The sequence below is a fragment of the Tachypleus tridentatus genome, unplaced genomic scaffold (genome assembly GCF_004210375.1).
Source record: "Tachypleus tridentatus isolate NWPU-2018 unplaced genomic scaffold, ASM421037v1 Hic_cluster_2, whole genome shotgun sequence".
NCBI lineage: Eukaryota > Metazoa > Arthropoda > Merostomata > Xiphosura > Limulidae > Tachypleus > Tachypleus tridentatus.
Genome location: NW_027467782.1, coordinates 49,758,985 through 49,775,209, shown reverse-complemented (window position 1 = coordinate 49,775,209; position 16,225 = coordinate 49,758,985). Strand labels below are relative to the sequence as shown.

General features: G+C 34.9%; 1 protein-coding gene across 2 annotated transcripts in view; it reads right to left on the bottom strand.

The window, feature by feature from the left end:
* Positions 1-6,901: 6,901 nt before the first annotated feature.
* The window catches only part of LOC143242200 (E3 SUMO-protein ligase PIAS1-like), a 571,445-nt gene continuing 562,121 nt past the window's right edge, over positions 6,902-16,225 (bottom strand). For both annotated transcript variants that reach the window (XM_076485554.1, XM_076485555.1), the window contains exon 10: positions 6,902-13,011. In XM_076485554.1, coding sequence (XP_076341669.1) covers positions 12,940-13,011 — 72 coding nt within the window. In that variant the 3' untranslated portion in view covers positions 6,902-12,939. The remainder of the gene's footprint in view (positions 13,012-16,225) is intronic.

Genomic DNA, 16,225 nt, shown 5'->3' with positions numbered 1-16,225 from the left:
CCTATTATCATGTGGCAGCCTCGTAAGGCACAGTCTTCCAGGCCTATTATCATGTGGCAGCCTCATTAGACTGTCTGTTCACAATCTTTTTAAGAGAATCTAAATATTTAAAATTAAGTTTTCATTTTATTTCAAAATTAAAATACATTTCCCATGGTCACTTTCTGCTCAGTGTTTTTGCTATTTGTACTTTCTGTAGAAAAATAAAAACATTATCTTACAAATCTTGACCAGTTCTTATAAAATATCCTATTATAAACATAAAACTTACTTATAAAACATGTAACATTATCAAATGTAGCAAATAAAACAGCTGTCTCAGAACAGTATTATGGTAATATATGACTATCATTCTGTCTTTAATTAGTTCAAACTAACCTTAATTATACTCTTCACATAATGGAAAGTCAACATCCAAATAGAATACTCTTTTGTCAAAGCTAGCCCAAGTCCACACTGACTCATTATATACCTACTGACAAGAACAAATAGAATTCATTTGAAAGCTAGCCCAATAGACTCATTACATACCTACTCACAAGAACATTTCATGGAGTATTTTTCCTTGTCAAAGCTAGCCCAAGTTCACACTGACTCATTACATACCTACTGACAAGAACATTTCATGGAGTATTTTTCCTTGTCAAAGCCAACCCAAGTTCACACTGACTCATTACATACCTACTCACAACAACATTTCATGGAGTACTTTTCCTTGTCAAAGCTAGCCCAAGTTCAGACTGACTCATTACATACCTACTGACAACATTTCATGGAGTATTTTTCCTTGTCAAAGCCAGCCCAAGTTCACACTAACTCATTATATACCTACTGACAAGAACATTTCATGGAGTATTTTTCCTTGAACGTCAACAACTTCTTACTTTATACTGACACCGAGTTAGAGATAGTGGGACAAATTTAGTTACAATTTGGCTGTTTTTATATATTGGGTTGAGGAATAATTCGTGAGCGTTTTTTAAAGTTAAAGAAATATATTCATAAATGAAACGCTTATGCAAAATATTTCATGTCATTTGGTAGATAATTTTTTGCTCTAATAGATGGTGTGTTTCGTTTAAATTTCGTTTAAAACAATGCATACTATATACCTAGGTATTACATGAAATAAATGTTTTGGGTGTAATGTGTTCATGCATTGAAGTATTGTATAGTCTTGTATGTAATGCTTGAATGAAATTATTTAAAAATGCTCACAAATTATTCCTCAACCTAATAGTTTCACCAATTTTTCATTTAGCCAGTTATTTGAAAGTTAGTACAATTACTGTATAGCAACACTGCTTGGGAATATATGGTGTCTCTATTACATTTGCTATAAACTACACATGAAGTTCAAAGTATAAAAACCGTATGTCTTCAAACAAGTGTTCTACATCTGTGTTTATATGAATCTTAATTCAAATCATAAAAACCAAGTGTCAGTTCGTCACACCTGATTTCTTCAAATTTCACAAGTTACATAAATCTATTACACTCTCTTCTCTTACAATACTTCCTCTCAACATTCCTTGTTCCCACTTTAGTTGAATTTAATCACTAACACAGGCAAAAGGAGTTCCTAAATATTGGTAAGTTTTTTTTGTTATATAAAAGCCTGTTAAGAAAAATGTTTTATATTAAGGATTCATTTAGCACAAAGTGAGATCTGTTTGCCATTTGTTATGAAGAGCAGATGTTGAATGATGATTGAATAATTACAATATGTATGATTGGTTTGTTTGAAATCAAGCATAAACCTTCATCTGTGCTCTGCCCACCATGGATATGGAAATCCAGTTTCTAGCAGGATGAGTCTGCAGACATACAGCTGCACCACTGGAGGGCTTAATGTGGTTTTAGAACTATTGCAATAACATGATAAGAAAATAAGTGATTGGTGAATACAGTTTAGGTAAAATAGATATTAATCATAACATACTTTGGTTTCATGATGTTAGAAGGCTCTTTATTTATTTTATTTTTTTAAGTCTATTTACGTGTGGCAAAGCTGCAAATTTATATTTGAGCCTATTTGGTCAATCTCAAACAATCTTGCATGTCGACACTTTACACAATGTTGAATATTCTAAAGGGATTCAGCGTGAAAGTATGAAGGTTGCTGGACTGTTTCTCAAACAATCATGCTTTTCTCACGGATAATGAGATATAGGTTGTTCAAGAATTGGGATAACGTCAAAATCTCCATTTTTTGAGATAGAAAGAACTGCAAATGTTGTTTCTGAAGAAACTTTGTAATTTTAAATCAAGCTTAAGTTAAAGTTACGACTCTGAACTATACTATTACTGTTAAACTTACAGTATTTTAGTATTTTCCGTCAGCTAACGGCATTTCAGTGTATACACAATATACGAATAGAATTTAAAGTTCTTCATTTACAATATAGTGTTCTTAGTGAAATTTCTTGAAATGAATATTTAAAATAATTTTAACTGGGTATTTTTAATACAAGTGAAACTTCACTTTTACATATACTCACATTTAATTAGTTCTAAATAATCAAGTTTAGAGCAGCTAACAACAAGTGCTCCATGGTAATCGACAGCCATATTAGTAGCAATGAACGCCATCTTGTGGATATTACTTTCTACTTGAGTAGCAGTCGAATATTTATATACACGGTTTTTCGTTTAACAGTTTTAAAAAGAGATTTGTTTGTTTGTTTTGAATTTGCGTCCCTAATTTTGAAGCAATCAACGAGAAGAAAAGCAGTACCTAACACCACTCCAGTTAACTCTCGGATTATTCTTCGTAACAAATGAAATAAAAGCTGCAGAAAATGGCATAATACAGACCTTAAAATATTCCAATCAATGTCCTAATAATAGTAACCGAAAAGAAAGAAATGATTTAAACCAGTGGTGCACAACCTTTTTGAGTCAGGGGCCATAAACAGACTTCTCGTAACCGTTTGGGCCACAAAAAAAGTGAAGATTAAAATCGTCCAACATTGTTTCACACAAGATGATCACATTTAAGAATATACAAATAACGATTACATCAAAGATTTTGCACATTATTCTGAGAAATGTTATGATACGTCAACTGTCACAAAGTCAGTGCGATGGATGGTGCTGCATGCCATATACGAGCTTAGAAATGTCCAGGTTGATGTTTGACGTTGAAAGACGTAAGACTGCTTCCAGATGATCATCAGTCAGCTGATTACAAGTGTTGTGTTTATTCAATTTCATATGCGAGAAAGCCTGTTCGCAGCAGTACGTGCTGTCAAACATGCTGGTGTGGACAACTGCGTTTTCTTTCAGATTAGCAAATGTATCAAGCAACGTTTTGTAGAAGTCAAGCAAACTGTTTTCTCGGTAAATAGCACGCAGTTCATCAGATGCTTGGAGATCAGTAAGTTCGAGATGATATTCTGATGACAAGTCATCCACTGACACAATGAACAGATCAGCAAAAAGTTTCATCAACAATCTGCGTTGGTCAAAGTCATGAAACCTTGAGTTGAAGGACTGAATCAAAGTATCTAGCTTCCCAACATAAACTTGTGTCTATTTCCTGATTCTTCTGTAGCTGTGACTGAAAAGTGGGAAAGTGCACGAAGTTGCCTGATGCAGCTTGCTGCCGGAACAACTGCAACTTTGTCCTGAAAGCTGAGACGTGATTTGCAGGCTGACAGGTTTGGTTGGTTTGGTTTTTGGAATTTCTCACAAAGCTACTCGAGGGCTATCTGTGCTAGCCGTCCCTAAATTAGCAGTGTAAGACTAGAAGGAAGGCAGCTAGTCATCACCACCCACCGCCAACTCTTGGGCTACTCTTTTACCAACGAATAGTGGGATTGACCATCACATTATAACACCCCCACGGCTGGGAGGGCGAGCATGTTTGGCGCGACTCGGGCGCGAACCCGCGACCCTCAGATTACGAAGCGCACGCCTTAACGCGCTAGGCCATGCCAGGCCCTCAAGCTGACAGACAAGCTGATTTTTGCCTTGCAACTTCAAATTCAGATCATTCAAGTGTTGTGTTATGTCGACCAGAAAGGTCAAATCAGCTTGCCATGCTGGATCAGTCATGGAAATCACTTCTGTATCTTTGTTCTTGCTTCTGAGGAATTCTATCACCTCATCAATCAACTCCCAGAATCTTCTGAGCATCTTCCCTCGACTCAGCCAGCGTACTTCACAGTGATACACAAGATCACCATAGTCTGAATCAATTTCTTCAAGAAGACTTTGAAACTGACGTTGATTAAGCCCTCGTGATTTGATGAAATTAATGGTTTTCGTCACTAATGCCATCAGTGCCTAAAAACCAAGTTCTTTACTGCACAGGTTCTGTTGGTGAATATTACAGTGCAATTTCACCAACTGTCTGTCCTGCTTTCCTCGATGCTTCATCAACAGTGCTACCAGCCCGCTACTTTCTCCGGTCATGGCTGGTGCTCCATCAGTTGTTACACTTACCAGTTTCGTGAAATCTAATGAAACACAATTACACAGTCGTATTGTCTCCTCGAATAGAGCAGACCCAGTTGTTTGACCCTTCATGGAACCCATGCCGATTAGTTCCTCTGTGATATTAAACGATGACGACACACCACGAACAAAAACTAGTAGCTGTGATGTTGAACTGATGTTAGTCGACTCGTCTGCTGTCAAAGAGAAGTAGACAAAGTTGGCTGCTTTATTTGTAAGCTGCCTTGTCACGTCTGCTGAGAGGTGTGAAATTCTTCGTTGAACTGTCATACGATTCAAAGCCACAGTCTGTAGCTTGCGAACTGCTTTCGGATACAACTTTTCCGATGCAGTAATCATACATTGCTTGACAAAATCACCATCAGTGAACGGTAGGCCAGATTTCGCTATCATCAATGAAATATCGTAACTGACCTCACATGCTGCACCTAAATCTGCTGACTGCTTTGAGAAAACGTTCTGCTGGTGATTCAGCAACCGCCGCAGAGATTCAATTCGAGCTGTTCGTTTATCACCGACAACGTTGTGGAAATAGTTATGCTTCGACTCATAATGACGCTTTATATTGGACGACTGTCGAATGACACAGCAGACAAATCACGTTCTTCTGTTGTTGAACAAAACAGTATTGCGCAGTCCAGTCATCATAAAACTGTCGGTTTTTGTCGTCAACTTTTCTTTTACGATTAGCTGCCATTTTTGTTACGAAATAATATCAAAATACGGCTTATAAGTAAATCTCGAAGAACAATTGGAACGCGTGAGATTTCGTAATTACGGAAATATTACGTCATTGCGCCAATGATTAAATACCTATGCATTAAAGAGATTTGTTTATTTAATTTTCTGTATTGCTCGACACAAATATGGAACCATTTAGTATCTAATCTAATGCATATTCTCCTATAGCGCTTAATCTTCGCGCAGGCGCGAACTTTCTATGTTTGACTTTGCTGTTAGACATCGGGGGGCCACTTGGCGACTCGTCGCGAGCTGGACTTTGTGCACCACTGATTTAAATAATCTTAAATCGAACAACAATATCATAATAAAGCCAGCAGAATAGAATGGAGCTGTTGGTATTCTTTACAAAGATGACTACATCATGAAAGTTAACCGGAGAGAATAGAACGTTAATTTATATAAAAACATTCTCACATGATCCTACAATTCAGTTTATTAAGACCATAACAGAACTTCTCCAAAACAATACAATTAATAAAAAAAAAAAACTTCCAGTATTTGATACCCAGACAAGCTTTTCTTGGTATATTTTGTCTCTTACCCAAAATACACAAACCAAACAATCCTGGCCGACCCATGATTTCTAATATAAACATGACCACTGAAAAACTGTCCGCTTTTGTTGACCAACACATAAAATGTATTGCCTGTACCTTTCCCTCTTACATAAAGTATGCTACCCACTTTCTTAAGATCACAGATGAAATTAATATTGACGGACAGTTATCACCCAGTTGTCATGTTTGTACGATGGATATTTCTTCCCATTACATCAACATTCCACATTATGGACTAGAAACTCCAAAGTCCGCATTAGTAGTTTCTAACCCATCAGAATCTCGAACAACTACTGATCTTGCAAGCCTAATTTTAAATTTGAATAACTTCAAATTTAATAACGAGTCTTACATTCAAGTTAACAGTACTGTAGTGGGTACCAAAATGGCTCCCAATTATACCAACATTTTTGTGGGTCATATCAAAAACCAGCTTTCACAATTCAGCTCTTTAAAACCTCATTTATGGAAAAGTTACACAGACAACATAATTTTCATTTGGACACCCGGTCTTAAATCACTTAAAGAATTTATCACACATGTAAATTCCTTTCAATAAAACAGTTAGGTTTACCTACGATTAGTCGTCTACACAGGTTAACTTTCTTGACGTCACAGTTTTCTAAAAACGGAATTTTACTCACTAAATTCTACAAAACACCTACAGAGAGACCATAATACCTTCAGTTTAAAAGCTGTTACTTCTCTCACATTAAACGAAACATTACCTACAGTCAAGCTCTTAGAATAAAGAAAATACTGTCAAATGAAACATACTACATAAAACACACAATCAGTTTAAACTAAGAAACGATTCACGAATTTAAAAAACACACCAAAACATTAAACCCCTACTGCTTAACGATTATCTTGAACAGATATTTCCTGAAGTACCCGTTGGGTTGTTCCGTGTCAACTTACCTAGGGCTTCCCAGTTCATGTCATAGATTTCATTGAAAAACTTGATTTATTTAGCTATGCAGTGCAGCTTTGGGATTTTACATGGGTGTAAAATTAAAAATGAAGTTTTTGCTTGAATTTGTTTCAAGAAATGCACTTAAAATGTACAAATAGCTTAGAGGGCGAGTTTATTCGGGGAAAGGATTTGAACTCGCGCTCCTCAAACTGCCTAGTAGAAAAGTTCAATATAAATACAAAAATGGATGACCTAGCAATTAATGAGCTGATGAAATATTCAATGAATAGTACAGTTCAACGTCAGCAACATAATTCAACATCAAAAGTAAGAGTCCTCGTGGCTGTTTAATTAATAATCTCCTAGCGAAGAAGTTATTTGTATCTTTTGATAAATTGTTTAGGGACAGTATTCATGATGAAACTTTGTAGAATGGACGACAACTGCCTGTTGTGGAGACACAAGTGTTTAGGACGTCGTTTCGAAAGTCTTCCACCTTTCTTCTTCAAGTTATTTGTAGGTCAGGCGTCGGTACTGTTTTAGATAGAAAATTCCTGTTGCACCATTGTATGTGAACTTAGGTCTATTACAGGACTCGACTTCGTATAATTTTTGCCAAATAATATAAAAGAACATACTCCATCACAGAACTCGTTTGCAACAATATCAAACATTTGATTACATATTAAAATGGAAACTTGATTGATTGTTTTTTGAATTTCGCGCAAAGCTACTCGAGGGCTATCTGCGACGAGGATTCGAAGTAGCGACCCTCAGATTACGAGTAGCATGCTTTAACCCACCGGGCCATGAAACTTGAAAGATAAATTAAGGTTATTGCGATGTTTATGGTCGTCTTACTATTAATAACATGAAATTCTGAAGGTTATGATTGTTATATTGTTTGTGGTCATTTTCTTGTTGTTACCATGAAGTGTATGTTTTCTTAGAGCAAAGCTACATCGGGCTATCTGCTGTATCCACCGAGGGGAATCGAACCTTTGATTTTAGAATTGTAAATCCGAACATTTACCGCTGCTCCTATTAGTATGAAATTGTAAAGGTTATGATGTTCAAAGTGTTAGATATTATCTTTCTATGGTACGGCTGCACACATGTACATATTAGGACTTGTTGTCTAATCAGTGATAAATACCATTAACGTTAGCAAAATGAAACGATAATGAATGAAGTAATATATTTTGATATCTTTGCAAACATAATTTATGTTCATAAAACTTTTGGCCATGCACACTAGGTAATACAGAATTCTACGAATATGATGATCAGTGTTTTATATTTTACCTTAAAAAGAACCATAGGTAACATATACTGGGCATTATTTTCCTACTGCTAAACTGTAGTATTTAAAACTGCACGTGGAATTTTGAACTGTATATCCCAGACGAAAATTACCGAAAAATCAAGTACACAATATTTTATACAACACTAAATGTTGTATATGGTAAGCCTAGTGCGTATGGGCCTAATAAAAGTAGGATAAGTATATGTAACAACAAATGTTGTATGTAGTGAGCCTAATAAAAATAGGAGAAATATATGCTCTCGTTTACCACATGCAACATTTCAGCAAAACGTCTTTACCTTGCCAACTAGCAATACTATAAAATATGGAGATTTCAAATTATTATCACAAAAATAAAACACATCTTTGGTAATGAAAATATTTACTGTATAGAGTATTACATAAATTACTACTTAATTCTTTAATACCTTCTAAATAGACGTTATATTTGAAACCAAAAATTAATAATTTCTTAATGTTGCCAAAGACAATTTTCAAACTTTATTTAGGCCCATAAAAATCTTGTATATGCCTTTTTTAATGAGGTTTCACTGTATTTTCTTTACATAATTACAAAATATTATGAACTTAAGTTCACTTAATGAACTTGTATTTAAACTAATAATTCTGTAACAGAACGTTTTTCAAAATTAAACTGATTTCTCACTTTAGTAATAAAAATTCAAAAGTCAAAGAACAACTGCTTATTTTTACAAGCAAGAATAAAAAACTAAACCTATAAATTTATTCTTTTAGGTCAGAAAGTATTGTAATAACATTCTTTTTCTATTATTTTTAAGTTATCCATAAGACAATTTTCTACATAAAGCATAAGATAAATAACTTGAACAAAACAGGGTTTTCCTGATACCCTAGTTATACAACATATAAACCTTTACTTTGATCAGTTAAGGATACAATGTTTTAGTTAGTGTTTGTTTTAGCACAAAGCTGAATGGACTATGTTAAGTCCACTGTAGGGATCAAACCCCAAATATGTGTGTTACAATCTGTCAACCTCCCCACTGACTAAGTATGGCTAACTTCAATAGCTTGTATTTCATCAAACTAACAAGTTACCTTAACAGTTACTTAAATAAAATCACTCTTTAGTATGGGTATTAACACTTTTACTAATAAAGCAGAGAACAATGTTCCTACCTTCCTGAAGATGACCTAGGGAGGTCAAAACATTCTCTGCTTTAGTAGTAAAAGTGTTAATACCCATAACAGCCATTCTGAGATACATTTTTACTTCAAGCAAGTTTCTCGTCATAAAAAACAACCACTGTCTTGTTCACTCACCTATTACGTAATACTACCAATATCAGACACTTTAATATTTCTGTAAGTCATCTATACCAAATCTTTTTCAATGTATTTTACAACTACAAGAAACGAAATTTACAGTAAAAGAATATTTATTTAAAGAAAGTCAATAACATGTACACACACACCAGAAACAGAAGTTACATTTACTTATGTCTGTTAATGTTTTGTGTTTCTAAGAAATGTGTACAACATTCAGTAAGAAATAAAGGTCAACCAGAAAATTATTCACAAAAGTTAAAAAGACACCCTGGATTTTTCAAACACTATCTTTAAGGAAATAAGGACTTTTATTCAAAACTGGTAATCAGAGGTCAAAATTTACAACAAATCATTTTGTAAATTAAAAAACCAAAGCTACTCGTATAGTAAAAGTTTAAAAAATAAAAAAGTAGAATTCTTGACTCTGGATGTCACAAAACACAAGAAAACAATAGAAATATAAAATATTCTACTTCAAATTGTATTGTAGAGAAAATTCAACTTAGTTATAGAAATTTTTCATGTTAAGTAATTGCATAATGAAGATGGTTCTTTAGTAATGTTTATTACTACAGCAGTAACTTTACAAATATAAACCGTTAATGTAGCGAGAACTCAAAGTAAATCAACATTGACGAAAGTCACCTCACCTGTGTTTTAGACACTGACAAACAAATTTTTTAAAAGTACATTCCCTGTTTAAATTGTTTCTGGTGGTTAATTTATATTAGAAAAATAAAATAAAAATTAAATTGTTTATAAAAATGGTTACAAACATTAGTCTAAAAATATATACATTATTCAAGTACTGAAAACGTCTGTACAAAAACATTTACCAAATCACAAATTTATACAAGTTAGTTATGTACTGAGGTGATGTTTTTACAAGTCTCATATCTTCAAATATCAAATCTGCCCACACTGATGTGTGTATTACACACACAAATAATCAAATGATAAGAGATTTCAAAATGAAAATCATGTGATGATTTAAACAACAGTGCTGACGTCTAAGTTTGTGATAAACGGAAGAAAGATTTTCCATCATCAACAAGTTTGTGATACTAATATTTCAAAGACACAAACATAATTAACAATAACATACTTTCAAATGTTACTGTTACAATAAATTATTCCCAACAATACAAACGTAAGAAATAGCATACACTACTTTTTATTATGACCAATAATTTAAATGTTTTATTTGAATTTCTGGATAAACATCAGATGTTTGATACATTCTGGATAAAAGTACATATTTACATTCAATGTAATGTTTCTATACTTAACCATGTGAAATAAATACAGTAACATTGAATCCATGAACAACTGTTGAAACAGATATTCACTAACCCTAAATATAAACCAACACAGAATAAATTTTAAAATGTTGAAAAAATATTTCTAAAAACGAAAATAAGATTTAAAATAATTATATACTTTAATCATCAACAGAACAAAAAGGAACCATAAAAATAAATATATAATTATTCCAACTGAATCTGAGACTTGGAAATCAGTTGTAGTACAAAAAATTTTGTTAGCCTGAAAGAAATATCACACATCATGCTGTCTGTTTGTAGCTGATGTCTATATAACAACATCCAGTTAAAACTAATGGTAGAAACGTAACCTACAGAATATGTGGTTTTATAGCTGAACAAAGATTCATTTCTCTAACAGACTGGTTTACTGTCTATCTCAGTTTAAATAATATACCAAACAATTTCTAATAGAGAAAATGGACACTGTAATGGTAGTAACTGTTCGTAATTCTCTTTAAAAGCTGCCAAACAAAGTGAAGCCTTTTTGGATATTACAGATGTTGAATATTTGTGAGAAGTGGGATATATGTGCAGAGAGGTATTAAAAATAGTCATGTAATAACACTTGCTTAAGAGGAGAAACATGTGGAGACATTTTCTACTGATATGTTTCTACAGCTACAAGCTTATGCTATCAAGGTCAGAAAGGAAGATGAAAACTGTGAAGGCCTCATTAGCAAGACAGATCTGAGAAACTTTCTCAACAGCTTGGGCTGAAGCTGCAGATGGTTGTTGATTATGAAACTGCCTGATATTGAAGGGAGTTGGGTCAAAGTATCAATACAAGAATGTGTGTATAGAATACAAGTGTAGAGGTTCATGATTTACAAAGTCCATCTTCAACCAATGAATAAGTGGTTTTGTTTTATTCCTAGGTTTTGCACACAATCGCAAGGAAAAATGACCAATTAAGTGTTAAGTCTACTTGAAAGTAACTGTGTATGCTGTTTGGCAGATCACAAGAATACTTGGTAAAAGCTGAATAAAAACTCATATATCTAGTCAAAAATCAGTTCTCCTGCAGCTAAAAAGACTGTATTCCAACTTGGCAACAGTTGTATTCGGCAAGAAGGAACATCACAATGATAAGCTCACTTTCTTATTACAAATAAACTTATGCAACGACAGAAAAATTCTAGCAACAGACAATAAGTGTTTTGTTTACAGCCTTGGGGCTATGAAATAATTCTAAAATAGTTTTCAAAGAAACATTGTTTGAACAAAGTTAAAATTGTTATTATTTCATTGTTAAATCTAGTAGACAAATGTGCACTCAATACCTAAAAGATGTTTGCTGGTATTGATGGAATTAATGGCATAATGTTATAGGCCCTGGAGCTTGGTCTTGGCTGTACATTGACCACTGCTAGTAAAGTAATTAATATAACGAATAAAACAACAGAGAACCCACAACTGGAACAATAATTATAATAGAGTAAAATAACAAGTGTAACTTCTTTAGGACATTCTTAAGTATTATTTTTTGTAAAAATATGTATCTTCATATAAAAGAAAACTGTGACCTGATGCAGTTCTAATATTCACAAAGACAGAGCACAGTAACTGTTTTCACGTAATTACAAAGTGTTATTACAGTTTAAAATGTTACGATTTATCACAATGATTACAGTTATGAACTTAAAAGTGTTTTCTATACAAATAAATTCTTTCATTTATTCAAAACCTCATGGATGAAATATGTATTATTGCCTAATAAATTCCACCAGTTCTGATTTTCTAATACAATATTGTATATTAATACCAACAAATTAATTTGTTTAATGTGTATGAAAATGTAGAAAATAAGACAATGATAATATTAAAACGTTAGGCTATAAACAGACATAGAAGTGTATGCAGGTGAATAACGAAATATATTTTATGGGAGCACAATGAAACTGTCACTGCCACATTTGAAATAACGAGGCTTTATATGTCCAGACAACAATCATCACAGAAAGGACAAAATCTGTATATTTTAAAATATGTTTTACACTTTTATATACAAGAATATTTCATGGATGACACTGATATATATATATATACAGTTCACAGAATAAATTAAGTTACCTGATACATAGAAGTATACAGTTCTCAGTTTATAAAAAACCTTTATATGGTAAGTGCTGCATTTCTATTAAACTGTGATTTGTACAACGGTACGAGTTTTCTAAATAAATATAAATTCAGTACAGTTGGTGTGACTAAATTTACTGATGCTCGTGTGTTTCCATAACAACAGAAACAAGAATACTGAGCAGTAAATGTCTTCTGTACAAGTGCTTGGCATATCAGTGAAAGCCTTTGTCCAGACTCTAGTCAGTCTAGAGAAATGATATTTGGATGGGTAATACTGAGTCTACTTCCAACATCAGAGGTTGAACAGGGGCCCTAAAAATCAGCATGAAAAATTACATGATTATATTTGTATGTGTGCTGATATATTATTAAATGCTAAACAAAAATGACATTAAAATATATTTTTTTGAATAATAATAGTAATATATTTGAAAAGCTAGTGGTTGGTAAAAAGGTAAAATTAAAGTAAATGTAGTAAAATTCATAAAGGGAAATTAAGGTAAAAAAAACATGAATAGTATAAAATCAATATATACATCTAGTCTATAAAGTTAAAAGAAAAACTACAGTAACACAAGTTGTAAAGGACTTTCTGTAGCATAATGATAATTATCATAACCTACCAGGAAGACTAACAGGTGAGTACAAGAACCACTGTCAGTCACCTGAAGTTGGTCTTTCCAGTCCTGGTGTCGAGTTATTTAATGTTAGGGCTATATTCTAATTATACATCGAACTAGAGAGACTGATTCTTAAAGGGAATCACATTAAAAAAAAGGTTTAATGTATAAATTAAAAAACTTAAATGGCATTAAAAAGATTAATGGCCATTAAAAAATTAAAAGCTTTACTAGATGGACAGTGTCACCATCACCAATAATACTGTCTAACGTTATGGACAAACCTTGGGACAGAACATGTTTAAAATGGTGCTGTCATTGAGAGTTGTAACGACGGCAAGAAAGTAAAATGTGGCTTATTCTGACCTGAATGTGACCAATGCATAGTCTAGTTAGAACAACTTCCTCCTTCTGATCCTTATGGAAGCAAGACAGCCAAAGTCCAATATAGAGTTTTATTTGGAAAAGCTTGTTTTCGCATTGCTTGCTCCAAGTCAGCTGCCAGCTGGCATGGAGTTGAGCCTTGAATACAGAACCATAGTCCATGTATAGAATAGGCACAGCAGTGACAGTGCCTGAGCAGATAGACTTAGCTACAGTGTTAGCAAGCTTATTCCCGCGAATAGCAACGTGGCCTGGTATCCAGAAAAACTAGATAGAAGTAGGTGTTAAAGAGAAATGGGCCAGTCGGTTTTGAATATCAATGAGAACAGGGTATGAATCAACGTGAAGTGATTCCAGGTCACATTTGGGGACTGTAATAAGTCATGGTGGAATGGGCTGACCAGTGGATACTGCAATGTTATTGAAGAACAGACCCAATTCATCCAACTGCGCCTGAATACGAAGGCTAAAATGAGCAATGGCGGATTATCTGGTCTGAAAAAGTATGGCCCACCGAGCTAGGAAAACACAACCCAGGTGGGATGCTTTGATAAGGAACGAAGTTTTGAAGCATATAGTAAAGACAGTTGCAAATGGAAGAGGTGCAAAGAAGATTCATGAAACTCTGTGTTTAAGATCAGAACTGGGGAAGTGCAGAAAGCCCCAGTACAGAGTCGAAGTTCTTGATGATGAATGGGGTCCAGCATCTTTAAGGCCGAGGGTCTGGCAGAGCCATAGACCATTGATCCATAGTCGAGATGTGAATAAGAGCACAATATATCTTTAACATAGAACATCGATTCACTCCCCAACTGGCAGTAGAGAGACACAGAAGATGTTCAACTCCCCAACTGGCAGTAGAGAGGACACAGAGGATGTTCAGTGCTCTTGTGCATTTGACCCGTAGCTGCTTAAAGTGTGGTATAAAGTTCAGCTTATGGTCAAAGATAAGCCCCAAGAACTTGGTCTCAGGGACCACTGGCAGCAAAACTTCACTGATACGGAGTTCAGGATCAGAGTGGATACCCCGTTGGCAGCAAAAGTGCATGCAAATGGTTTTAGAGAGAGAAAAATTAAAGCAGTTCGCCGTAGTCCACTTCAGTACACGATTAAGGGCAGTTTGTAGTTGCCACTCAGTATATCTCATGTTCGACGACTACACGAGATGTGAAAGTCGTCAACATAGAGCCCGTTTGCAACAGTGAGAGGAAGTTGTTCAGTGATGGCATTTATCTTTATGTTGAAAAGTGTGACACTCAAAACACAGCCCTGAGGGACCCCAAGTTCCTGTACAAAAGAACGGGAAAGTGTCAAACCCACACGAACTTGGAATCTCCTGTCCATTAAAAATGTTTTAATAAACATAGGTAAATGGTCACGTAACCCATATATATGGAGGTTTTGCAAAATTCCATACCTCCATGTTGTGTCATAAGCCTTCTCAATGTCAAAGAATATTGAAACAAGATGTTGTCATTTGAGAAAGGCATCTCTGGTGGAGCTCTGGTGTTGGAACCCACACTGGGTGGGCAAGAGGAGGTTGTTTGATTTGAGGAACCAAACAAGATGAGCATTAACCATCCTCTCTAAGGTCTAACAGAGACAGCTCATCAAAGCAATTGGATGGTAGTTTGAAGGAATCTTGGGATCCTTCCCAGGCTTAGAGAAAGGTAAGACAATAGCCTGGCCCCAGGCATCAAGAAAAACATTCTCATACCAGATCTGGTTAAAAACAATTAGAACAATAGCAAGAGAAGCAGAAGATAGATGGCACAACAGGTCATAGTGTACATCATCTGGTCCAACAAATGTACTGCCAGACCGATGAAGGGTCAGTTTCAGTTGGCTTTGACGTCTCACCCACCGAGCATGTGCACGGGCCTGTTGGAAAGAGATGTAATTTGAGAGCGTGGGATATCTACAGAAAGTATCCCAGGCCCATTTTTAGCCTTCTATGCCATGTGGCAGACATGATTTCACTATGGATGAGGATATAGTGGAAAACGTGTCGAGGTTTTAGAAATACATTGTATAATACAGTTAGTTAATGCTGCCACACAGTCGTCTATTGATGGCTTACAGACAATGGCAGAATCATGTTCTGCAAGAGCAATGCAAGAGGGCCAGTTTGCTTCATCCAGCTTCCACCAGGGGACACAGGTCAGGTGGCATCGACCACAGCCAGTCTCTCTCAAACTTACAGGAAGATGATCACTGCCTCACGAATTACTGTCAACCCTCTATGAAATGGAAGAATAGTGAAGAGGAGCAAACCGAGAGATCAATAGTGGTAAAGGACTGACTAGGTGCATGAAAATATGTACAACAGCCAGTACTGAAAAGAGAAAGGTTGTGATCGGAGAGCATACACTCTACAGAGTGACCCCTCTTATCAATATCAGCACTTCCCCAGAGGGGATGATGTCCATTAAAGTCCCCCAGGATTAAAAAATGCTGACCAACCCGAGGGGTGGCAACCCCTCCATGCATTTGTACATCACACAGCCTGTCATTTCTGTACA